The 26772-nt window shown below is 39.5% G+C and overlaps 1 protein-coding gene across 9 annotated transcripts; it reads left to right on the forward strand.

Moving 5' to 3' along the window:
- The first annotated feature begins 1703 nt into the window (after positions 1–1703).
- On the forward strand, positions 1704–24363 carry LOC111578125 (gastrula zinc finger protein XlCGF26.1-like). Of its 9 annotated transcripts, none has more exons than XM_055004415.1 (7): positions 1730–1983; positions 7957–8862; positions 10774–10855; positions 13693–13815; positions 14634–19893; positions 20792–20892; positions 23959–24363. In XM_055004415.1, the coding sequence occupies exon 5, from the start codon at positions 14833–14835 to the stop codon at positions 16717–16719; it is 1887 nt and encodes a 628-aa protein (XP_054860390.1). In that variant the 5' UTR covers positions 1730–1983; positions 7957–8862; positions 10774–10855; positions 13693–13815; positions 14634–14832; the 3' UTR covers positions 16720–19893; positions 20792–20892; positions 23959–24363. The 9 variants fall into 9 exon arrangements, with proteins under 9 accessions (XP_054860385.1, XP_054860388.1, XP_054860386.1 ...); XM_055004412.1 differs by having other exon boundaries at positions 1731–1983; positions 7957–8956; XM_055004410.1 differs by having other exon boundaries at positions 1704–1983; positions 7957–8956; positions 10774–13815.
- The last annotated feature ends 2409 nt before the right edge of the window (positions 24364–26772 follow it).

Genomic DNA, 26772 nt, shown 5'->3' on the forward strand with positions numbered 1-26772 from the left:
TGTTTTGGGATTTAGATGGTTAATATTTTTTATGTATTGATCATACATTGAAGGTATCAGACGGTTGAAACAGGCACTTGTTAGTTTGTTTTGTGTCGCTGGATGCCACATAACAACCTCTGACTCTGTGATCCTGAGATGCAGTTTTTGGTGTTTGATGAGGAAACTTTTCACTGAGTTTGGTAAGAACCTCCAGTTATTTAGTCCTGATTTGAATCTGCACTGAAGGAGAGTAAAGCTGAATTCCAGACCTCCTGTTGTTCCTCAGAGACAGTTTCTAGCTGCTTCTTACCTCCTTAGTTCCTCTGTGGGGTCGTTAATGGGGGAAGGTTTGTTGGTAAAGAGATGAAGAGTTTCCAGGATTTAAAACCTTCACAGTTTCTTTAATAAAACAACAGTCTGAATGAACTCTCATCAGTCTGCTGATGAAACTCAGTTTAACGCTGCACAGAATTGTTTGACTCAGTGGCTCCAATTATTGTGCCCATTAGTTCTTTGTTGTAAATCTTTTTGTCATGTTTAGAGATTTTTCCCCTGAGAACCAAAGTGGTTTTTCTGTTCTGCATCATGTCAAAGTGACAGTTTGATGCTGACTCCACCTCCAACCTTCATTCCAACCAAACAGCAGCTTCTTCTACATCTATCAGACACACAGAACTTCTTCATCTTCGTCCATTTTCTTGTGAAAATATTGTTATTATCAGCCAAATACTAAATCCACACATTTTCCTTTGTCAAACTTCTGATTCCTGTTTTCTTAGAGGAGTTTTAACTCTCATATCTTAACAAAGAGGCTTCAACAACTTTACCTGTGTTAGAATTATCATTTGTTTATCTAATGTTATTTTTTATATATAATCCTCAACAGTAATTTTTGTGCATAATTGGTTTCATAAATTTTGTCACAGACTGTCTCTGTGTAACTTTAACTCATAAAATTTTGTTTAAGAAGATGTATTTAAATTCAGAAATAAAAATAAACTCCTCTGGCTTCTATCAGAAACTTGCAATGTAGAAAATGTGTTTTTCTCTCTTTCTCTTCATTTAGAAATCAGTAAAAGATGTCTTGCTCCACCACAGTTACTCACTTGGAACGACCACAGCAAAAAAAAAAAATTAATAAAAATAAGCAAAGATATAAAAGTAACACCATTAACTGATCTAGGCCACTAAAACCCCCTTTTAAATAACAACAACAACAACAACAACAACAACAATAATAATAATAATAATAATAATAATAATAATAATAATAATAATAATAATAATAATAATAATAAAAACAATAATGATGATGATAATCGTAATAATAATAACGTTAATAAAAAATGATAATAATTAAATGGCTGACTCCTCGTATAAATATCATTTTAAAATGTTGTCAAGTAATATGTAATGACATTTATTTGTTTTAGTCGGGTAAGTTTGTATTTTGTTTATAATTGACAATTGGTTTAAAACCATAATGTTATTACATTAAATAATTCAGACAGATTTACATAATAAAAAACGATATTATTTTAATTATTTATTGGTTGTTTATGTGTTTCTTTAGGACTCTAGGCGGGAAGTTACGTACCGTTACTTCAACAACGCAGCGGCCGTGGTTACTATGGTGACGGAGAATGAAGGTGTCCGTGTAGGTGCCTGATTAAAAGTCAACAAACACGACGATAAATATATTTTTTTAAAAAACAAACCAGTCTCGCTTTTTGAGTTTTATATCAGCTAATATAATACTTCCATGACCAGCTCCGACAGAAACATAACCGGCATGCACTGCGAGACGACCCGCGGTGGTGGATTCTGCGCAGGCGCGGCTCCTCCGATCCTCCAGTTATTACTTTTAAAGAAGAGAAGCAGAAAAAGCGACAGTGAGAGATTCTGTCCGACAGCAGCGGACTGGAAGTGTGTGTTTGGAGGAGAAAGTACAGAAGAAACGCCTCCATCAGCCGCAGGACGTCGTTCTGAAGCAAACCGCCGGTAAGAAGATTTAACTGTTGATGCTAAACTGCTAGCTGTTGCTAACTGCTGGGACGCTGAAAAACCAAAACACAGAAGAGCAGAAACCAAAACTTCTAGTTTTATTAACTTTTTTGGCTAAGAAACGTTTCCAGACATCCTGACTTATACATCAGAAACATAAACAGCATCTGACAGATACGGAACTGTAGATAAGAAGCAGAAAAATGTAAAATTATAGTCATATGTTACGCTTGAATTTGATATTTTTCTTATTGTTTGGATTTACTTCCTGCATGTTTTTTTTAAAAACTTATTTATCTGTATTTATGGTGGTGGGAACTGTAATCTTTTTGCTGTAACAACAGAATTTCCCCTCAGGGATTAATAGAGTAATTCTGATAGTAGTAGAATAAAATGCATGGAAATGAGAAAAGTAAATTAGCATCTGTGTTCCTTTCTATTTCCACCAGAGAGACTTCTAATTTAAAGTGTAATTCTTTTACGTTTGGTTTTATTTTATCCTTTTTTAAAAATCTAGTACACTCGTTTCTATGCATGCCACACTGCGTTTGACTAATTTATGTTTATTTTTATTTGTTTCTTCATTTGGTAGGGACAGTGCACATTAATAAACGCCTATTTATACAGCAATGGACGTAAATATGCCGGATTATAGCAACAGTGCTAATTTACATCCGCAGTCCCGAGGTAAAAAGAAAAAAATACATAACAGTGATACATAAAACAATAAGTCACAATAAAAGCACATTGCAAAAAGTACACAAAGAAAACATAACAGTGAAACATACAATAAAACATAGGACAATAGGTCACAAGAAAAAGGTAATAGGTCCCAATAAAAGGACATCACAAAGTGTACACAATTTATGTTCAGTGTAAACTGCAGCCGGTTGAACCTGTGGACAGTAGAAATGATCCTGAGATGCAGTTTTTGATGTCTGATGAGGAAACTTTTTTCCCTGAGTGTTGTAAACTAAATAGAAAGGCCACAAAGAGAGAACCTCCACTTATTAGCGCTGATTTAAATCTGCAGTGAGGGAGAGGAAAGATGAATTCCAGACCTCCTGTTGTTCCTCGGAGAGAGTTTCTAGCTGCTTCTTATCCTCTTGTTGTTTTAAGGTCTGAAACTGCCCAAACACAAGTTTTTCTGTAGGTTGCGTGATGTTTTCCTCCAGAATATAAACAACCTCCTTGTTTCTTATGATCTTGTTTACTTAGACGAGTTTATCTGGATTATTGGCTGGAAAAACGGTGCCAAAACATCACATTTCTATCAATGTGTTTGACTGTGTTGATGGAGTTCTTAGGATTTTCCTCTTTGTCCAGCCGTAGAAGTTTCGTCCTCCTTGGTCTTCATGGAGATCAGCCTTGATCAATGTCGAACTGAGATGTTGGTGCCACAGTGTCTCAGATTCAGGACAATTTAGTGCTGATCTTTGGATTCTTCTTGGCTAGGGATCGTTAGTGGGAGAAAGTTTGTTTGCTAAGAGATGAAGAGTTTTCATGAACAGAGAGGGACGAGGATTTAACTTCACAGTCTGTAATTTAACACACTGTTTGACTTTAGGGGGTCCATTTGTTGATCCCATTGTCGCAAATCTCTTTGTTTTGTTATTGATGGTGCCAAAAAATGCAGATTTTTCCTTTCAAAATCTGAATAAAGAAAAGCAAATATTAAAAACAAAGTTTAGATTTACTAGTAACAGTCATTATTGTGATTAAAGTGTTTTTTCTTATGTCCACATTTATTTTTGAAGACAGACTCGATCCCCTCAGCATGAAAGGTACCAGATTTCTGCAGAGATGTTCTGTCATTCTTTAGAGATGTTTTTCTCTTCAGCTGCTCTCTGCTGGAGGGGTTGTGTCATTCTACCAGGTCTCTCTAAAATATGCCAAAGTTTTTCTTTTGGATTCCAGTCAAGCAGCCATACATGTCCAGGTCATAGTTCTTACTTTGTTTTTGTTTAGAATGTCTTGTGTGATTCTGGCAGTTTGTTTCAGATGGTTTTCATGCTGCACCAATTATGATATATGGCAATGCTTTTTCATAATAATAATAATAATAATAATAATAATAATAATAATAATAATAATAATAATAATAATAATAATAAATTTATTTGTAATGCACTTTTCATTTAGGCAAAATCTAAAAGTGCTACATTTAAGATATAAAACTGATAAAAACAAAACAATCATGTAATAAAAACAGAGCAATCAGATAAAATAACAATAAAAAAATAAAAATAAAATAAAAAATATTCAGGGGCATGTTTAATTAAAAGCTTTGTTAAAAAGAAAAGTCTTTGGGCCTTTTCTAATAACATCCACTGTCTGTGGTGCTCTGAGGTGCTCAGGGAGGGAGTTCCAGATGTGAGGGCGGCTGAGGTGAACTCTCTGTCGCCCGTGGTCTGGAGTTTGGTTCTGGGCAGGCGGAGGAGGTGGCAGCTGTTGGTGCGGAGATTTCTTTTTGATGACTGATGAGTTCTTTGAGGTAATCCTGGGCGTTGCCATGAATGCACTGATAGGTGAGAAGGATGATTTTGTAGTGAATTCTGGAGGATATGGGGAGCCAGTGGAGTGAACGGAGGATGGGTGTGATATATTGTTGCTTCCGCACTCTCATCAGGACCCTAGCAGCGCTGTTTTGAATATACTGCAGCTTCTGCAGGCTCTTGCTAGGGATCCCAATGAGCAGTGCGTTGCAATAGTACAGCCTGGAGGAGACAAACGCGTGGATGAGTTTCTCTGTATCAGAAAGGGTGAGGGTGGGACGGAGTATAGCAATATTTTTGAGGTGGAAAAATGAAGATTTGCACAGATGTTTTATGTGGTTGTTGAATGTTGGGTGAGGGTCCAGTCTCACACCAAGGTTGGTAACTGTCGATGAGATGGGAATGTCTTGTCCAGAAATGGGGATGGTGGTTATTGGAAGATGTTTGGACCCGTTGAGGGGTGCCGACAAGAATTCAGTTTTGGAACTGTTTAGCTGAAAAAAGTTTTGACTCATCCAGGCCTTTGTCTCCTCCAAGCAGGTGGTCAGGGTGGACAGTGCTGATGAGGTTGATGATGATGATGGCAATGATGATGAAGACGGCGGGGTAACAGATGGGTTTGGGACAGTCCTGAGATAAAGCTGTGTGTCATCAGTGTAGCAGTGGAAAGAGATTCCATGCCGACTGATGACACGGTCAAGGGGGAGCATGTATAAAATAAACAGGGTTGACCGAGGACAGATCCTTGGGGGACACCGCAGGTGACAGGAAGTGTCTGTGACTTGGCACCTCCCAGGCTGACATAGTCGGTCCTTCCAGACAAGTATGACATAAACCAGTCCAAGGCAGTACCAGAAAGTCCTATGTCAAGGTGGAGGCGATTGAGGATGATATGGTGATCAACAGTGTCAAAAGCTGCTGTTAGGTCGAGGAGAATGAGGAGTGAAGGAGAGCTAGCATCCGCCGCCATCAAAAGGTCATTTGCGACCCTGACCAGTGCTGTCTCAGTGCTGTGGGCAGAGCGGAAACCTGACTGGAATTTTTCAAAGAGATTGTGTTGATGTAAATAGTCCTGAAGTTGGACAGCAACAACTTTTTCCATTACCTTTGAAAGGAACGGTAGATTGGAAATGGGCCTGTAGCTGGTCAGGGCTTCTGGGTCCAGGGTGGGTTTTTTGAGAAATGGTTTAATGATAGCAGTTTTAAACTCAGATGGAACGTGGCCGGACTGGAGGGAGGGGTTTATTGTTTTTGTGGTAAGAGGACTTATGACAGAGAGATTTGATTTTATCAGGGATGTGGGAAAGGAGTCCAGTGTGCAGGTGGATGACTTCATTTTCTTGATGATGTCCTCAACTTCATGCTGTGAAACCTCAGAGAAACAGTGAAGGAGGTAAGAGGTCCCTGGCTGGGGGCTGGCAGGCAGGGCAGTAGGGGAAAGAGAGCTGGAGAGATGGGAACGGATGGTGTTGATTTTGGTTTTGAAATAGGTAAGAAATGTGTTACCCTGTTCTTCTGTGTTTTCTGTGAGTGTTTGTTTAAACTGAGGTTTAAGAAGGTAGTTTACTGAAGAAGAGCTGCTTAGAGTTTCCATGATTGTTGTTGATGATGTTGGAGTAAAACTGCGACTGTGCATCTTTCAGCGACTTTGCATAGGCTTTTCGGTGTTCCTGGTAAGCGAGCCTGTGTACAGAGAGTCCAGATGATTTCAGATGTCGCTCAAGGGCATGGCCAGCCGCCTTCATTTGCCATAGGTCACTGGTGTACCAGGGGGCAGAGCAGGCAAAAGTTACTGTTCTGGTTTTGATAGGGGCGTGGAGATCCAGGAGACTGCAAAGAGATCTGTTGTAAAACTCCACCGACTCACTGGCAGATGAGAGGTTTGCAGAGGCGAGAAGCTGGAGATCTGAAGCCATGATGTCTGTGTTGGTATTTTTGAAATTATGAAAGTGAATTTGGCGTTTGGGCTTGGAATGGGGAGGAAGAAAATGCAGTTCCAGAGAGAGATGACCTTATGGTCAGAGACACCCAGGTCATAAACATGCAGGTTGTTGATGGGAACAAAGTCAGTAATGACCAGGCCAAGAGTGTGCCCCCTGGTGTGTGTGGGGACATCAACATGTTGTATGAGATTTAAGTAGTCCAGAAGTTGTAGCAATTCAGTTGCTAAGTGACAGGAGGGGGGTGTCAATGTGAATGTTTTTTCTACTGTGCCTTGCATGTTTCAGAGAAACGGCATTTCCATCCCATCTATGTCCTGTACATATGGCAGAATTGACAATAAAGTTGACTTTGACTTTGAAATATTCCTCCTCTGCCAAATTTCAGCAGACTGGGAGTCATCTTGGCAGCCATTATTTGGATTAAACCACAGACATTCACGGTGCATCTATAAATATCATTTCCCCAACACCTTTTACACTCTTGTAGCTCCATATCATCACACTCCCACCTCGGTGCTTCACTGTCAGGACTATACATCCACTGTGGTCATCCTGGTAAGGTTCACACCAAACATGCTGGACTCAATCTGAATGCTTTTCTTTGTTGCTGAGGGTTTGTTGCTCTCCTTTCCTCTTTAAAATACAGCGAAAGTTGTTTTATTAGATTCAAGTCAGGCAACATACTTGTCCAGGTCGCAGCGTTTTTTGTAATTTGGATGGTTCTCATGCTGGAATATTCTTCTTTTTCCAAGTTTCTGCAGATCCAGAATCATCTTGTCTGACAGTATTTTGGTACATACACAGATATTGATAAATGTGATCTCTCCAACACCTTTTACTCTCTTGTAGTCCCATGTTATCACACTCCCACCTCCGTGCTTCACTGTCAGGACTATGCATTCATGGTGGTAGTCCTGGTCAGGTTCACACCAAACATGCTGGACTCCATCTGAGTAAATCTGATTTATCTTGGAATCACCTAACTAAAGAATGTGCTTCCTATATTCATAAGGCTTCTTTTCTTTCTGTCTGTCATCTTGCGGTTTTATTCCAAACAGCAGGTAAATTTTTTACATAATAGCTGATGTTATAAATGATCCTTTACACTGTCAGAGCTGTCAGAGCAACTCTGATTTCCGTTGATAATTCTTTTGCCAAGCCTAAAGCAGCTGTTGTTCCATTCAACAAGGGCTCTTATTGTAGCTATTGTAACAAAGATCATTAAACCTTGCCAGTTATTTCTTTCATTGAAACTAAAGGAGTTGGTCTTTTATTCTAAATATTTGTCAGAATACATTATGCAAGGTTTGAATCAAATGTCAATTGCCATGGTGTACCATCACTATAGTCATAAACAATCTTGTTCCTAATCGCTATAATCAGAAAACTTATACCAGCAACTTTTTTGAGCTATCTGCGCTGAATCATCTTTGAATTCACAGACATAAAGTAATCATACTTGAGCTGTCTATGTGAATAGAAAGTCGCAGTCGTCCATAGTATAAATGTGTGTGTTTCACTGTTCCCTGCAGATGTCCAGCAGCTGATGATGTTGATCAAAGAAGAAGTTTCCCATGAATTGAGCCTCACTGTGGACCAGCAGAACCCACAGTCCCTCCACATAAAGGAGGAACAGGAGGAACTGTGGACCAATCCAGAGGGAGAGCAGCTTAATGGGCAGAAGGAGGCTGATAGAATAAAGGAGGAGCAGGAGGAGGCCGTTAGCCTAAAGGAGGAACAGGAGGAACTGTCGACCAATCAGGAGGAACAGCAGCCTGATGTCCCTAGGAACTCTGGACCAGTCCACAGCTTAATGGGCAGAAGGAGGCTGCTAAAATGGAGGAACAGGAGGAGGCTAATGACATAAAGGAGGAACAGGCGAAACTGTGGATCAGTCAGGAGGAACAGCAGTTTAATGGACAGGAGGAGGCTGATAAAATAAAGGAGGAACAAGAGGAGGCTGTTAGCCTAAAGGAGGAACAGGAGGAACTGTCGGCCAATCAGGAGGAACAGCAGCCTGATGTCCCTATGAAGAATGAAGATGACAAAGAGAAACCTCAGTTCTCACAGCTTCATCACGACCAAACTGAAGACAACAAAGAGGAAGAGCCTCCAACCAGCAACTCAGATAATCAGAGGAAAACTGATGGACACGACTGTGGACGATCAGAACCAGCCAGCAACCCAGATTCAAATCGTCATCTACAACCAAATACTGATGGGAACACTTCAGATTTTTCTGAGACTGAAGTCAGTGATGATGATGAGGATGAATGGCAGGAAACATTGTCAGATTCTGGACCTGAAACTGAAGACGGTGACAGTGAATGGGAGAAGACGGAGACACCTAAATCAGATGTACAACGTACTGCTGGATGTAACACTGAGAAGAACTCATTTAGCTGCTCTGAGTGTGATAAACAATTTGTCTACAAGAGGTATTTTGAGAGACACGTGAAATGCCATTCACAAACAAGGGCGTCCAGCAATTTGGGTAATAAGAAAAGAATGAAACGAAATGTAGATTCACAGGTGAGAGACAAAAAGAGGGAAAAAGAGAAACCGCTAGCCTGTGATGAATGTGGTAAAAGATTTAGACATCAATCTAAAGTTGCACATGAGAGTTCACACAGGAGAGAAACCATTTGGCTGTTATGTTTGTGGCAGAAGATTTTCCCAAAAGGGAGTCCTGAACGCACACATCACACGTTTCTCTCACGCAGGAGAGAAACCGTTTAGCTGTGACGTTTGCAGTAAAAAATTTAGCCAACAGGGAATTCTGAACGCACACATGACAATTCATACCGGAAAGAAAACGTGTGGTTGCGATACTTGTGGCAGGAGATTTAGACTTCCGCATGATCTTCAAGCACATAGGAGAGTCCACACAGGAGAGAAACCATTTATTTGTGGTGATTGTGGTGAAAGATTTAGTCAACGGGGAACTCTGCTGAGACACATGAGACTCCACACTGGAGAGAAACCATTTGTTTGTGATGACTGCGGGAAAAAATTTAACCGCATCTTAAGAGGCACATGGCGGTTCACACAGAAAGTAAGAAAAAAGTCGCCACCGGAAAGAGACCATTTAAATGTAATGACTGTGGGAAATCTTTTAAGCAGAAAACACATCTCAAAATGCATATGAGCATCCACACTGGAGAAAAAACATTTTGCTGTAAAGTTTGTGATGCAAAATTTTCGTGACAGGGAAGTCTGACGAGACACATGAAAGTCCATAAAGAATAGACACTGCACAGTTTCAGGGCTTCTTGTGAAAAAAAAAACTCATATGAAAGCGTGTTAAGAACCACAGTATTGTTTTGTTGCAATGTGCTTCACTTTTATATTCGTCTTTTGCACACTTGTATCAGAGAGAGATTTGTTTACAAAAGTTTTTACACATAAAGCATACAGATAATCATATCACAGCATATAGAGCATACAGCAGAATTGAGTACACCCCTGTGCAGAATTATTTAAATGTTTAATAATTCAAATTCACTTCTCAGTTGCATTATTTTTAAATTAAACAGGAGAGCATTTCTTCTTATAAACACCCCAAATCATATTGTTTGAAAAAGCCATATTGAAAATAGAGGCAGCAAAAGTTAACACACCTGTGACCACTGACATGAAAGTTTAAAAACCTGTAATCACTGAAACTAAATGAAATACTCCGACTTCACAGTGATGGGAAAGGATTTAGGAAGATAGGTGACCAACTAAAAATCAATAGAAACACAGTTACAGCGTTTGTTTGCCTCAAATGTGGTCCAGCTACTTACTGGGACGATCACAGTGAAAGCATAGTCCTGACAGTGAAGGATGATATGGGGCTGCATGAGTACAAAACGTGTTGAGGAGATGAAATTTATAGATGTACCTTGAAAAATCAGTGGATGAACCAAAATACTGGATAACAAGACAACTCCCAGGCTGGAGAAATTTAGCAGAACAGTCCAAAATACAAAAACACAGTGAAAACTGTGGTTTTGATAAGTATGTCGCCTAACTTGAATCCAAAAGAACATCTTTGGGGAAATAGTAGAGCAGCGTGACTCTTTCAGCAAAGAGAAGCTGGAAAAATAGTCTGAAGAAGCATAAATTTTGTATCTTCCATGCCAATGAAGATTCAGACTGAATCTCATTAATAGTTACCTTTTTTCAACAGTTCTTGTGGGGCCTGAAGTTTTAGTTTTGGTACTGTTTGTCCAAGCAAAAAATGTACTCTTTAATTCGATTACTGTAAGATGATGCTTCCTGATAATTAATTCATGATCTAGTCAGTTCAGCTCCATCTCCTTCAGTATCACCAACTCATGTTAACTCTTGAATTTCACTTTCAGACTCGGTGTCCGGCTGAACAAACAAATGCAGTTCATCATGCAAGATGTTGATGTCGGTGTTTCCTGAATCATCAACTAAATGGTAACAATAACAATAAAATGATCTATTTGGGTTTCGGTCTGCATACCTGTAGTGTTGTATTATTGTTCTTTTGGACTTAGAGCTTCAGGTAACCTTTTTCCTTCCAATTCATAGAACATTTGTTGCTAACTGCTGCCCCTCAGTGGTGAGAACAGCTCAGTGCACCATAGACCTGCTGTCCTCATGATGCCTCCATCAGGTTGAATATAACCTTCAATTTGCACTCATGACTTTAGTGTATTTAATGAAGCCATGAGGATTTCCCCTTCATACTTTTAAGAGTTAACTGCGCTGGAAGTATATAAGAGTGGGTTCTACTGGTTCATTATCATATTCTGTGATAACAGCAAGGTACATGATGAAATCACCTTGTAGGAGCCAATGAGCGCACTACGTTATAAGTAGGAACCAATCTTTGTCTGGGCAGGTGTTCCGCCTCTAAGGTAAAACAGGTTTGACTGCTGAAGAAGCTGGAAATGATGAATTGTTTGTTTTAGATGAAGAATGTTGGACTACAATTGTTTTGAGCAATAACTGCACAGATTATTGGAACACAAGCATTTGTCTCGGGCTCTCTTCATCACATGCGGTAAAGTTTGTCGGCACGTCAACTTTTTAAGTCCTGGTGAAGCACCTCAGGGGCTTCAAGCATTGGCTCAGCCTTTACACACCTCATTCAGGTCAAAGGGAAATTTTGCCACAATATTTTTTTTGTATCTTTTGTCATTTATTGAAGAATTAAAGATGTAAAAATGTATAATTAAAGCTGCAAGCAGCATTATGTTGTGGTGTGGCAGAAATTTGAAGAAGTTGAGGCATAGCTGACCAATGTCAAGGATTATATCACAAAGTTTCTTGCAATGGTACATGCAAATGTAGTGGCTACAACTTCCTGTTACCAATAGGTAGCGCTATGACTACAACTACATTCATGAGTGTAGATGTCTTCAGACCTGGATGTGAAGTGTCTGTGCGAATGTTTAGCTCAGTCCTCAGTTCAATGAATCCAATGTTTGTGTATGCGTGTAGCCCATCTTCTTCCGTCTCAGACCTCCGGTGTCTCAGTTCGCGAGGGTGGGAGCGCGATAACACAGCAGGTTGCTATGGAGACGTCCTCGGTTGGCCCGGTCCAAAAGTCAACAGGTGTCCTTGGGAAAGTGTGGGGGGGGTGTAGGAGAGGTATCTCTTGGCCATGAAACTTCCAGAGGAGTTTGTTATTGTTCCAGGGGCGCCAGAATGTAATCAGTTTCCTTCTGTTTGGGCGGGAGAGGAGTAATTTCACCTTCCCCCTACTGCTCTCAACAATTTTAGACCTCAGCTGTAGCAATTCCCACCCTGATGGCTTCCACTTTGCGACACATCAACAGTCACACCAACAATTTTGGATAAAATACCTCCAACTGAGCAGTTTAGGAATAATTTATTAAAAGTTTCTTCTTGAATCTTCACTGGATCTTCACCCATCTTCTCATGTTACTGGGTAAGTCAATATTTACACTGTAGAGCAAATTATAGAAAATAACTTGTAGTTCAACACGCTCACCTTCAAGAAATCGGACAGTCTTTTGTCTTCTGTCACATTTTTTCTCACTGTGGATTCCTTTTTCACTGTGATATAAAGTCCTGCACTTCTATGGAAACAGAAATACCATGAAGAAGGAGAGAGAACTCAGAAACGTCTTCATACAATATGAGACAGTTTTAATTCCGTGATCAAATTTCTTCGATTATCTATTTTTCAAAAATTGAAGAACATGTACACCTTGTTTTCAAGAACCCGAACCCTTGTCATTGATACTGAGGGGGAAAAACATATAGATATTTAACTATTTACATTTTTAGTGTGTTTCCGTCCTCTTATCTCCGTCTCTTATCTGCTCTTTGGAAACACTTACTGCATTTCAGCTAAAAAAAGTCCCTGAATTTTTGTCATGTGATTGTTGATCACAGCTGAGTCACAAATGGCTTCACAGTTGTGTGAAAAGGCACATCATTTTTTGTTTTTTACAGAATCTTGTTGGAGTAAATGATTTATTTTTTGCGAATTTTCATTTGAAACATTTAGAATAAAGTTGATTAATTCATTAAAAGCTTAGATTGGAGTCATTTTGCTGACAGAAAGACAGATGAATAGTTAAAGGATGATCAGAAAGTTGAAAATCCAATCATTCGATCTGTTTTTACAGTCCCTGACTTTCAAAAAAGGTGTAATTTCTAAAGCCCTCATGAAATTCGGTTGTCCAAGTTTCAGTGAATGCAACTAAAGTGTCCGAGTGCAAGTGAAAGCAGCATCAGAGGACTAACGGTTGTTAGTGTAGCAGTCAGTTGACTGTAATTATTACAGAGACAAGAGATCCCAGAAACAACCAAAAAACTCTGGCACTAATTTAGCAGCATAAGAGACAATAAAATATAAATGTTTTATCTTCTGTTGAATGAATGCTTGATTTTAAGTCAACTATCTTGATGGAACATTGATTTAAAGTGATTTAGAAATGGAAATAGGAAGTCTGACCAGTGATCTGTGAAACTGTTTTCACAAATCACTTCTCTGGATCTGAATGTTCTGTTTCCTATGAAAACTGTAAAAGACAAGTTGCAAAGCAGATTATGCAAAATCTCTGTGATGAAAATTATGAATTATTCTACTGAACAGAAGGCAAGTGTGTGAAGGAGTTGAGGGAGGAGTGGGCTCTATAGGAAACTAGAATACAAACGGGGGGAAGTGACTTTACAGACAGTTTTCACTGGACATCGCTGGAGTTGGATTATTAGCTCCAACTAGGCTACAAAACTACACTGAAGGACTAATGGAATATTTTCTTTAACCCAAACAGAAGACGGATTATTGCAGAACACATCTGGAATTGGGATTTTAATCTCTCCCTGGAGGAAAGGAGGACTTTACTGTGGACTCGGATCTTGTACTGGGTCTTAAGTGACGGATTCTCCTGGATCAGGTTGGGACAAATCTAACATAAATGCTCAGCTCTGTTATTATGCAAATTATTAAAGCACAACTAGTTTTGAAATCATTGGTTGCAATCATTGAAGAGCTGTTGCTTTGCCCGTGCAACGAATTTTCAATTAATTTTAAACTTTAATTTGAGGTTGAATATTTATTGATGGTAGTAAAAGTTAGTTGATTGTTTGCATGGTATTTCTAATGATTCCTAAAAGCTAGACCACTAGTGCTGTACCATGGATTACCAGGGATCTAACATTACATTCCAAAAGTTGAAAAACACTGAAATCAACACAATTTTACCATTGTCAATGTCAATAGAAACATATTGAAGTACTTACCTTTTTCATTTGTTTCCATACTTCTCTTCTCTCTCTTCTGTGTAAACACTGCCTGCAGTTCAGCTGAAAAGTTCCTGAAGTTTTGAGACGTGATTGTTGGTCGCTGCTGAGTCACTCATGGCTTCATAGATGTGCTGAGAACTGCAGAGATTTTTGTTTTTTATAGAATATTGTCAGAGCAAAGTATTTATTTTTGGTGAATTTTTATTTGAGATGTAGAATAAAGTGATTATGATGAAACATCTTGGTTTTAAGCCTAAGACTCATATGTAAGGTGATGCTCCATCAAACTTTATTTAGATTTTAATGAACATAATGAGCAGGATGTGTACTGCTCATTATTACCCTCCAAATTTACAACTAGGTTACCTAATATTTATATCCCATTGTTGAAGAGTTGCACTGAACTCATTAACATACCACTGGTTTATGTGTGAATATATAATCCATATTGTACCTGTGTTCCCTGCAGATGTGCAGCAGCTGATGATTAAAGTAGAGGTTTCTCATGAACAGAGCTCCAGTTTGGACCAGCAGGATCCAGAGTCCATCCCCATAAAGGAGGAACAGGAGGAACTGTGGACCAGTCAGGACAGAGAGCAGTTAATGGGCAAGAAGAGACTGATATCAGCAAGTTTTAATTCACTTCATTCCTGTGAAAAGTGACAACAATGAAGATAAAATCTCAGTCCTCAAGGCTTGATCAGAGCCAAATTAAAGAAAACAGAGAGGAAACGAACAGCTCAGCTAAACAGATGAAAATGGACACTGATGGAGACGACTGTGGAGGACCAGAACCAGCCAGGAACCCAGATTCAAAGACTCATTTTCAACCAAATACTGATGGAAAGTCTTCAGACTCTTCAGAAACTGAAGACAGTGAAGATGAAGAGGAGGAGCAGGATGAGTGGCAGGAACCATTGTCAGATTCTGGACCTGAAACTGAAGACAGTGATGATGATTGGAAGGAGACCAGAGCAGCTAAGTCTGGTGGAAATAATAATGTGAGTTGTAACACCAAGAAAAAATCTTTTAGCTGCTCTGAGTGTGATAAACAGTTTACCAACAAGCAGTCTCTTTCTAAACACAAGGCATGTCATTCAGGGAAAAGCTCTTCCAACTGTTCAGCTGATGAGAAATGTTTTAGAGTGGAGCAAAGTGGGAACTCAAAGAAAAAGGGACGGAAAGTAATTGGCTGTAAAGAATGTGGTAAAACATTTGCATGTAGTTCTCATTTTAAGGTGCACCTGGCAGCTCACACAGGAGAGAAACTATTTGGCTGCGATATTTGTGGTGCAAGATTTACTTATCATGCAACTCTGAAGAGACACATGATGGACCACACAGGAGAAAGACCGTTTGGCTGTGACATTTGTGGTAAAAGGTTTTGCCAAAAAGCAACCCTAAAGACACACATGACTGTTCACACAGGAGAGAAACCATTCGGTTGTGATACATGCGGTAGAAAATTTAGAGTCCAATTCAACCTTACTGAACACATGAGAGGCCACACGGGAGAGAAACCATTTGGTTGTGGTGATTGTGGCGCCAGATTTTCTCGACAGGGGTCTCTGAACAGACACATGACAATCCACTCAGGAGCAAAGCTATTTCGTTCCGTTGATTGTGGTAAAAGATTTAACCGAAGGTACCATCTTACGGGCCACATGAGAGTTCACACAGGAAGAGAGAGACTGTTTGATTGTGGTGATTGTGGCGCCAGATTTTCTCAACACGGATCTCTGAACAGACACATGACAATCCACTCAGGAGCAAAGCCGTTTCCTTGTATTGATTGTGGGAAAAGATTTAACCGAAGGTACCATCTTATGCGCCACAAGAGAGTTCACACAGGAAGAGAGAGACTGTTTGATTGTGGTGATTGTGGCGCCAGATTTTCTCAACACGGATCTCTGAACAGACACATGACAATCCACTCAGGAGCAAAGCCGTTTCCTTGTATTGATTGTGGGAAAAGATTTAACCGAAGGTACCATCTTATGCGCCACAAGAGAGTTCACACAGAAAGAGAGAGACCGTTTAGTTGTGGTGATTGTGGCGCCAGATTTTCTCGACAGGAAAATCTGAACAGACACATGACAATCCACTCAGGAGCAAAGCCGTTTCCTTGTATTGATTGTGGGAAAAGATTTAACCAAAGTGACCGTCTTATGCGCCACAAGAGAGTTCACACAGGAAGAGAGAGACTGTTTGATTGTGGTGATTGTGGCGCCAGATTTTCTCGACAGGAAAATCTGAACAGACACATGACAATCCACTCAGGAGCAAAGCCGTTTCCTTGTACTGATTGTGGGAAAAGATTTAACCGAAGTGACAGTCTTATGCGCCACAAGAGAGGTCACACAGAAAGAGAGAGACCGTTTAGTTGTGGTGATTGTGGTGCCAGATTTTCTCGACAGGAACATCTGAACAAACACATGACAATCCACTCAGGAGCAAAGCCATTTTGTTGCGATGAATGCGGTCAAAATTTTATAGGAAAGTCACATCTTGACAGACACGAGAGTTCACACAGGAGAGAAGCCATTTCAATGTGATGATTGTGGGAAAAATTTTTCACAGCGACCTCATCTACAGCGTCACATGAAGATGATACACAAAATAGAAACCGCATAGTTGCAGGGCTTGTAGTAAATGATTAACTATTGTATATTGGCAAGAACCACAGCTCTAACAATGCTTCAAAGCAGCAAATATTAAAACAAAGCTCACTGTAGTGACTCTACAACCTGCTGTACTCTACATCGTCCCTGCTGTTTAATTTACCTGCAGTAGACTGGACCCAACATGAACCCTGCTGCTGTCTTTGAATAAAATGAGTTACATCAGTGTACTTATAGTACCCGTGCTTGTGCTTATGTGTAGTTCAATGATGTATTTTTTAGGGCTGGGCACTGTTAAGAAGCATGGAGGTGTGAGATCCCAGAAACAGCCATAAAAGCGAGACTCTGGCCAGTTAACAAACTGAATGAAGGCACTCAGTGTGATATAACCTGTGATTCACACAACTAATTATGCTATAACCTGATGAATGTGATTAAACTAACTTGTACTCTGATTTTTATAACCTTAGTTAAGAGATGTAACTCAATATAAAGTGATAGTCTTGTTAGCTGCTATAGACTGAGTGAGAAGTCAAGAGCTGAAGTGAACGGGTATGTGTTCACTAAAAAGGTTATTGAGCAAAGATAGGAAGACTTTGGGAAACTTTTAAGGATTAGAAAAAAAGTAAGTCGTTGCACATTGTGCAAGTTGCACAATGGGATGTCTGTGGCATGTAGACGCTGATATTGGCTTCTCCGTTTCTCTAACTGGGGCCCTCTCTGAGTTTCCCGTGATCAGGGAAACTTAATAATGGGTGAATAAAGTTTACGAGAGCTGGCCTTTAGGTCAGCAGTTTTGTTTCCTCTGTCCCAATGGTTGTTAACTATACAGACACATGGGTGAGGGTTGAAATGCAGAAAGGCCATAAGATTGAAGGAGTGGAGAAGTGCGTGAGTTGGGAAGGGGAGAATGTGCTGATATGCACATGTGTACCGAAGAAGGCTTCGGCGTATGGTATAAAGTGTGTCTGATAAAGAAGCTACCTTGGAGTTGTAGCAAGGTTATCACTCAGAGCAAGTCGGACATTAGGTCTGATCAGAGAGGAATATACTGCGCAAAATAGAGGGATTTTTCATTATGATCTGTAAAAACTTGTTCCACTGGAATGATGGACTAAAGGACTGCTCTTTCTGTACTGTTTGAGGATTACAGAGGACTGTCTTCTGAAAACACTGACTGAGGGAATATTACTGAACTCCATCATTTCAACGAATGGACAATACCGGTGTAGATGACAAATGTGCTGGCCCAAACGACAAAAAGAATACAAGCAGATCTGAATCTGGACTGAACCCCCTTTGCTCCCCCTCAGCCGGAGAGCCTCGGCAGCTGTCGGTGAACGGGGCCCCCGGACAGGGCTTCACCCCAACCCCCCTTTGGGGGCTCTCGGGTCATCAGATTAGGACTGGAGCAGCCAGCTTTGGCCGAGCTGACTGCTCTCACCTTCCCAATTACTATTTCTAGGTGATCTCTTCTTTTATATGTAAGCATAGTTCTACTTTCTGAATCACATTAATCAATTGTTACTTTACACATTTTAATCTGAATCATTGAATTTTGTAATTGTGAGCTAATGGTTTGCCCATACTGAAACATTTTAATAAACATTTATCCTGCTGTCAAAGTTAACAGATTGGAAAATCAGTTTATCCCTTTTTGATGTGGTTAGATTCCATGGTGGTAAGATACTTAGGTTAATGTGAGTATTACAACTAGATGGTTCTTAATGGTTGTCTTAATTATTGAGGCTAAAAATAGTCTCATTAAAACTTATCCCTGGGGTTATTCTTATCCAAACCTGTAAACTTTAAACCTAGCAACTTAGCAGGGTCAAGATCCAATTAGAGGAAAGCTGCCGTTAACAGGCGTGACTGGCAAGTTAATTTAACCATTCAAAAGGCTACTCAGTTAAATTAATTATCAGAGGAAGCGGGACAGGCGTCTGGATGAAGGCAGTCAGCAGCTAGATGAATTTCCTTGCCACCAGCTTAAACCCTTCCTCAGATCCCATCTGGGTTAGAACCCTCTGGGCAGCAGGAACCTAGACCCGTTAGATGGAGTGATTCTCTGACTATTAATTAAATTAATTTAGGAGATAACTGCCCTGGGGTCAACACACTATATTTCAGGTTTATATGGTCAAAACACAATAGTACAACATTGTGGGAAAACATATCATTTCCTGTTGCCAGCAGGTGGCGCTATGACTGTGACAGAGCACTTCCTGTTTCACTGCAAAGCATCAAAGTTCAGGGGGCCACCATGGCCACACCCTTAGACTTTTGTGGAAGATTTTGATAACTTACTGATAAAATAATTTTAGATAAAGTACCTCCAACTTATCAAAATTGCCTTGGAAACTGCCCAACATCAGACAAAACGTCTCCAAAATTATTAGAGGTTTGAAGTGAGTTCACAAAAAGAAAACTGCTGATGAGCCGCTCAGACAGAAAGACAGACAGAAAGACAGACAGAAAGTGACTTCCTGTTCTCAGAGAAGAGTTCCCAAAGGTTTCTATCCTGCAAGATTAATGCAAAGTAGATCCAGAATGAACCGGTTTATGTGCTAAGGCAAAGTTAGCTGTATCTTCTCAGCAGAAGATACTCAGGGACTTCATGTTTGTGAGCAGTTTAGGAATAATTTATTAAAAGTTTCTTCAAATTTAATCTCACTGCATCTTCACCTATCTTCTCATGTTACTGGGTAAGTCAATATTTACACTGTAGAACAAATTATAGAAAATAACTTGTAGTTTATCACGCTCACCTTCAATAAATTGGACAGTCTTTTGTCTCCTGTCACACTTTTTCTCACTGTGGATTCCTTTTTCACTGTGATATAAAGTCCTGGACTTCTATGGAAACAGAAATACCATGAAGAAGGAGAGAGAACTCAGAAACGTCTTCATACAATATGAGACAGTTTTAATTCCACAATCAAAACGACAAAAAGATTCTCAGAGGGCGGAGCCAGAGAGCAGCGATTGGTCAGACCATAGATAATATAGAAGCCAGCACGCTAGCGTATCTGGTCTATGTATGTCTATGGTCGGCACGTCTGGTAGCATCTCTGGCTGCTGTTGACCTTGTTTTTGGAGTAAAACACGGTAAGAAGATAAATACTTCTAACCAGAGGCGTTGGTTTGTTGTACGTTAAGTCAGCGACTTGTGAAGAGTTGTGTTTTTGTCGTGTTTGAGCAGTTGGTCCGGACGCGTTAGCTAGCTAAGCGGCTAAGTTAGCTAGCGGGCTAATCAACACAGGTGGCTAACTTACCACTGAACACCTGTGTTAGTTGCTGCAGCAACTGTCCTCATTATTAGAAAGACCTTCTCAACCTGTATTTCTCTGCTGTGTATTTTAGCGTTTAAAAAAGTTATTTTACTTTAAGGTTAACTGAAACCCGTAGAGCTGCACTGAAGTTTAACATTCAGCTGGTTTGAATTAAACTGCGCTTAACATTGCTCAACATTACCTCTCTGAATCTCCATAATTTCATTAAATTCCTTCTCTCTTCCACTGCTCAAGTTCAATCCAGTATATAAGGTGACATTAATAATGAATAAACTAACAACCAGCCATTGTATTTATTTATTACTGTATGTATTTGTAGTAAAACATGAGTTGAAACATCCTACTTTTGGATCTAGAACTGCACAAGCCGTTCATTTTCAGTCACCTGATGAGTTAAACTCCCCTTTTTATGTGAGGTTGAAGCAGAAAGTCTGAGTAAACAAAGAAAGTTGTTTATAATTTGCGATACCTGTTATCTCTGACTGAGGCTTTAGTTTTTGTTGAGCTGATTTACACGTAGAAACTTTGTTCAGGAAGATTTCTCAGTAGCTCAGAGGACAGGCTGCTTTTTACACAACCTTGTAAGAGAATGTCTGTCAATGCTTTCAGCAGAATTTAGGAACACAACACTTCCTAAACAGATATTTTGAGGCTGTGAGGTTGAACATTTGAGAGTATATCAGTGTGTTTGTTTGTGGTCTTTCTGTTTCTAGGTGGAAGCTGAATTAGTGAGGATGACTCCTGCTCCTGTCATCTCTAAGCTCCTCACACATCTTTACCTGCACATGAGGAAAATCACTCCTGTAGAATGCTGGTATGTTTGTCATTATTATAAAAAGATGTTGCCTGCTGACCTGTCAGAAACCCATTATACAGAGTCAGCCAAAATAATGTTTACACACATCAGGAAAAGAAAAACTTGCATAAATATTTCAATACCAAATTTATTCAGACATCATGAGATTAATAAAAGTTATCTTTGGCCTCTACAATTACAAGAGGTGCTCAAAGTGGTGGCCACTGGCTTCCAGACATTTCTGTTGTGTTGTAGACGTCACTTGTTGATGCTCCATTCATGAGGGTAGCGCCACCTGTTGGGAAAACATCGTACAACAGGACACAGAGTTATCGTGATTTGATCAAACTTAGAAAGAGGTATCTATATGTGTAGAAGTACTTATACATATGAAATATCTAGAAAAGTTTTTCTTTTCCTGATGTGTGTACATTATTTTGGCTGACTCTGAACTTAATGAGAACAAAACTGTCATTTAATTGTTGCTCTGGAAGCTTCTTTAGTGAAAACCAGCTGGTGTTCTGCTTTGAAACAAACTGCTGTTGAGGTCTGTGTTTTTAGGTTTAACCCCACAGTTTCTGAATGAACTGATAGTTTGTTTTTTTTCCTGATCAATGTGGACGTTATAATTGATGGTGACATTTCCTGATCATATAATCAGCATGACAATATAACAGTATAACATTCTGACCACCTGACTAATACTGTGTTGGTCCCTTTATGCTGCTAAAACTCCTCTGACCCAGTGGTTCATCAGAACCTCTGAGGATCCTGTGGATTCTGTGGATCCTGTGGGTTGCAGGGTGGGTCCTACCTAGACCAGACTGATCCTGGACCATCCCACAGATGATCAATCAGATCTGGATGTGGGGAGTGTGGAACCCAGGTGAACAGCTTAGCTCTGTCGTGTTCCTCGGACCACTCCTGAGTAGTTTTAATTTGTTCTGCTGAGGGAGGCAGCTGGCATCAAGGACTGCTGTTGCCATGGAGACTAGGGGGTTGTTTGTCCTGCAGTGTTTAGGTGGTGGTACATGTCAAACATCCACATGAATGTCAAGGTTTCCCAGCAGAACATTGCATTAGAACAAGATGATGGATGTTGTTCTCTTCAGCTGTCAGTGGTCAGAATGTTGTGGCTGATTGGTGGATCTGTCTGCCTTTACTCTGACATCCAGAGTTATACAAAAGTGTAGTATGTGTGCAGTGCAGAAGAGATTTACTTTATTGTATGCAGTTTTAGTGGTCCCATCAGAGAAAATCATATCCATATACAGATTTTTATTAATTCCAGGGCTGGTTCAGTAAAGATTGTAATAATAACTACATCAGATAATTATTTGTCACAGTTGGAATTTTGCAGCCTGAGAGATGGTTGAGAAGGTTTGCAGTTCTTGTTTTAGCAAAATATGTTATAATAGATGATCTTCATTGTCATTGTACATGAAATTGTCTGCAAACCAGCAAAGTGCATCAGTCTGAGGTATCTAAAAATAAATAAGTAAAGAAAAATGCTTCTAAAGCCAATAATAAACAGAATATTTTGAGGGAATATTCTAAAAAGGAAAGAAAAGCTCCATTCTCACTCCTCTCAGGATAAACTGTCATTAAAATTAACTTTAAAAACTGAAACTTGAATTAGAACTTAGAAGTAAATCCTTCCATCTGAAAGGATTTAGTTGCATTAATAACCTCATAACATTCTAATTTTTATTCCATTCTTGGTTGGAAATAGAATCTCTGTATTGATTCAGGTAAAAACTGAACTTCACAGCATGTTGGAGCAAAACAACCAGATGAAAACTGTGATGGTGTTGGATTGTCAGACCGTAATGTTGCAGCTCAAAGCAGCTTTTCTAGCTCAGTTCATTCTGACATTCAGCTATGAATCAACACAGCAGATGGTGATCCATGCTGTGGAAGTCTCACATCTCCTGATTTAATGGAGCTGCTTTGCACTTTTTACACTGTTTATTCACCAACACTTTATTTAATGAAAGTCCCATCTAGTTTTTATGAGGAATGTGATGTTTTAATTTCTCTGTGAATAACTGCAGTCTATGGATGCCATGGATACATGAGTGTTAAATTCTGTCCATGTTTCCATTTTGGGAAATGCAGTCCAGCAGATGAGTTTGTTTTTACTGCCAGCTACCATTCAGTCTGAGATAATAAGAATAAATAAATGTGCATAATGTGGAAATGAACTGATTTTATTTATTCCTACAACTGTTGCAGGTAAAGTTCAAGAATCTGGAGGAATTTAGTCTCAATCACAGACAATAAATATTATCTGAAAGTCGGGTTATTGTTGTTTATCAGCACAATACAAAAAGATTGTTAGAAATATTCCAGTTAAGACTCTAGAATATCAGGATTTATGTAAATTTACCTCAATAATATGAATGTTCAGGTTAAGATTGTGCAGTGATATTATATAAGTTTAGCTGATTAAAGTTTATGACTCTGCACTAAAATATTATTTAAATTGACATCATTATTATAATATTTAGGGTCAGACCCCACAGTATTGAGATTAAGAAATCAAATATTCTATAAAATGTAAATACACTGAACTCATTTGGATATATTTAAGTGAGACTCTATAATATTATTTGACACAAATCTATCTAAATCAAAATTGTAATAATTTTCACGCCAAACATTTACTGGCCTGATTTAAACATTAAAATCATTCCTTTCTAATCCTCTGCTGTACGTTCAAACCTGAGGCCTTAAATAGAAACACACAAGTATCTGATTGAAGGAACTTCTGCAGAGTCCTGGTTCCAGAACATGATGATAGAATTATAGACAAACTTTAACAAAAGCTGCCTGAGAGTTTACAGGTTTTTATGTTAGATTTCTTCAGTAATTTAATGAGAGTTATCAGCAAAAATCAAGTGTTCATTTGATGAACTTCATTTCCTAAAACATCCAGAATTGGAGCTCATATCTTTGACAGCTGTAAAGTTTCTGCTCCTTCAAAGTTCACAACACAATGAATGAATTCCTAAAACACTCTCAATGCTGGAGAGCGTTTGTGATGCTGAAGCAGTGACCATTTTTTCTGTTTCTTCTCTGGAGATGCACAATGAGGGACGTCTGCAGCGACTGAGAAAGAGTCTCACCACATCCTGACATGAGGAAAAAGACTTTATTGAAGACTACAATGAGAAAAACTATCAGACAGCAGACAGCTGCATTCAAGGTGAGCTCTGAACATTTGATCTGGAACAGGAATTCAATAACGGCAGCATGAGCTTCATTTCAGTCTGTAGCTGCTGAATTCATGGATGAATCATCTGGCACTAGAGAAGAAGACCATCAAACATCCACGTCAGCTGATGGAGGTCCAAGAGTCTCACCGAACAACCAACCTACAGAGTGAAGACCTCGAATCTGATTGGACGGCCTCCTATTCAGCCACATGTGTGAACAAATGCCTCTAAGTTGATTTGTTTTCTAAAATAAATCTAGTTTGAGTCCTAATCTATGCCTGTGTGTTTGCTTCTTTACACCGCTGTTAACAGTTTAGGCTGTTAGATTGTTCCAGATAAGACAAGTACAAGATTCTTCAGAGCCGTTCTACCACGAGCCTGACAGGAAGAACTCCAACAGCTACTGAATGTTCCTGTGGTCCCCTCAAGGCTACAGGAGGAGTCCTACGAGGACGAGCCGGTCCACCTGATGGTGGCCAGTCGCTGCGGTTCAAAGCCAACACCGACTACATGGACTTCTACTGGACCACACGGAGGCCTTCAAACCGGACCAACAAGTTCAGCGACTCCCCGACTCGTGGGTCTGAGGACGCCGCCGAGCCTCGGTCCAGCCGGCCTCCTGTCTGTGGGTGTTTGAGTGCTGAGAGGTTTGTGGATGCATGTGAACGTGTCTGTGTTGAAACAGCAGCTTTGGACTCAGTAACGCCAGGAAAAACCAAGAACTCCTTTATTTGTGACTTCCACTAAAAAACTGATGAAAATAAGTTTGCCAGGGTTCTGACTGATAACAGATTATTAAATAATGAAAATAATCATTTAAATATTTCTTTAAACAATCCTTTTAGGTCTACATTTCCTTTACACTGACTTCTTGGTATATTTATTTATTTAAGTATTTTGGGTAGAATATACCATTAAGCCCAGTGTTCAAGGGTTCTTCTGGGAATATACCATTAAACCAACCTTTTAGGTAAATGGTCCAGGATGTTGGGTAGAATATACCATCAGATCAAACTTTTAGGTCTACATTGGAAGATTTTAGAGTAGAATATTACTCCAAACCATCCTTTAGGTCTACATTTAAGGTGGAATACTCCTTTACACCAAGATTTTTGGTCTACATTGAAGGATTTTAGGTGGAATATTCCTTTGAACGAAATTTTTAAGTTTATGGTCAAGGATGTTGGGTGAAATATACCATCAGACCAACCTCCAAGGTCTACAGTAGTGAATTTTAGGTGAAATATACCATTAAACTCACCTTTTAGGTCTACATTGGAGGATTTTAGGTGGAATTTTCTTCCATACCATTTTTAGGTCTACATTTAAGGATGTTTAGGATGGTATATTCTTCCAAACCAACTTCTGAGGTCTACATTTCAGGTGGAATATTCCTCCATCCTAACTTTTTTTGGTCTACATTGAAGGATTTTTTCTAAACCACGCTTTTGGGTCTATATTTGGGGTTTTAGGTGGAATATTCCTTTTAACCAGCCCCTCAGGTCTCTTTGGATTTTGGATGGAATACTTGGTTAAACCAACATTTTAGGTGCATGTCCAAGGATTTTTGGTGGAATGTACCTTTAAGGTGGATGTTTGAGGACCTTGTAGGTGGAATACTTCCTCAAACCAACCTTTTAGGTCAACATTCAAAGATTTAAGGTGGAATATTCCTTTAAACCAACCTACATTTCATGTTTTGATCATTATCAAGTGAGAAACCTCAATCCAGACTCCTCATAATGATGTTTGAGATTTATGCTGCTGTTATTTCTTTAGTCCAGACTAAATGACAGAAATCCACAACTGTCATTTTATTTTAAGACTCTGTTATTAAATGTCAAAACAATCCATGTGACTCTAAAACCTCAACAGCTTTACAAACTCTTAAGATTAAACTCTCCACAAGGATCCAAAATAGGTTTGACTTGTACATGAGAGCTTTAATTATTCTTAATCTACTTCCTGAAAAGTTTGGTCAATAAAAAAAGGCAAAAACTAATATTTTCAGCTGAACTAAAGACAGACTTTGTGATTTTTCTGCTCACATGTTGTGTTGCTGTAAACTTACTCTTTCAAATAAATAGCCGCCTAACCCCCTGGAAACCAGCGGTTGTCCTGTTTTTGTGTTGCTCCTCGGCGACCCTAGACAGCCGGGTCTAATGTTTTTTGAGCAACACACCATACTATGACGTTCTTTACAATGATGGTTCTACTCATGGAACAGTTTGACATGTTCAGGCTGTTCTTTGTGTGAAACTCAGAGATTTCAGGTATCAGAAGGTGGTTTTCAACTTTCCTTTGTTAACTTTCTGCTCTTCCAACCTTTAAACTAAATTTCCTTCACCTAACCCCTGCCCTCTGGACTTCCAGTAAGCTGTGTTCCTATCGGCTGTCCAGGTGGCTGCTTGGTGATTATCAGGAAACACCTGAGCAGCTCAGTGTCTTCCTGCTTTATTTGGCTGCAGACAAACATCTTCTCTGCTTTTCTTCACCAGTGAACCGGGCTTTGGCCTCCATTGCTTTAGTTTGTTCTTTAGGGCGTTGGCTTGCAGCTTCCAGCAGTAAATTCGTCTTTAATGTGTTTCTTGGTGTGTTTTAGGGCTTTGTACTGGATAGTTGTCTTGGTAAATGTGGTTCTTTAGCCACAGTTAGCACATCGGTGCTAATGTGTTGCAGT

The sequence above is a fragment of the Amphiprion ocellaris genome, chromosome 18 (assembly GCF_022539595.1).
Source record: "Amphiprion ocellaris isolate individual 3 ecotype Okinawa chromosome 18, ASM2253959v1, whole genome shotgun sequence".
NCBI lineage: Eukaryota > Metazoa > Chordata > Actinopteri > Pomacentridae > Amphiprion > Amphiprion ocellaris.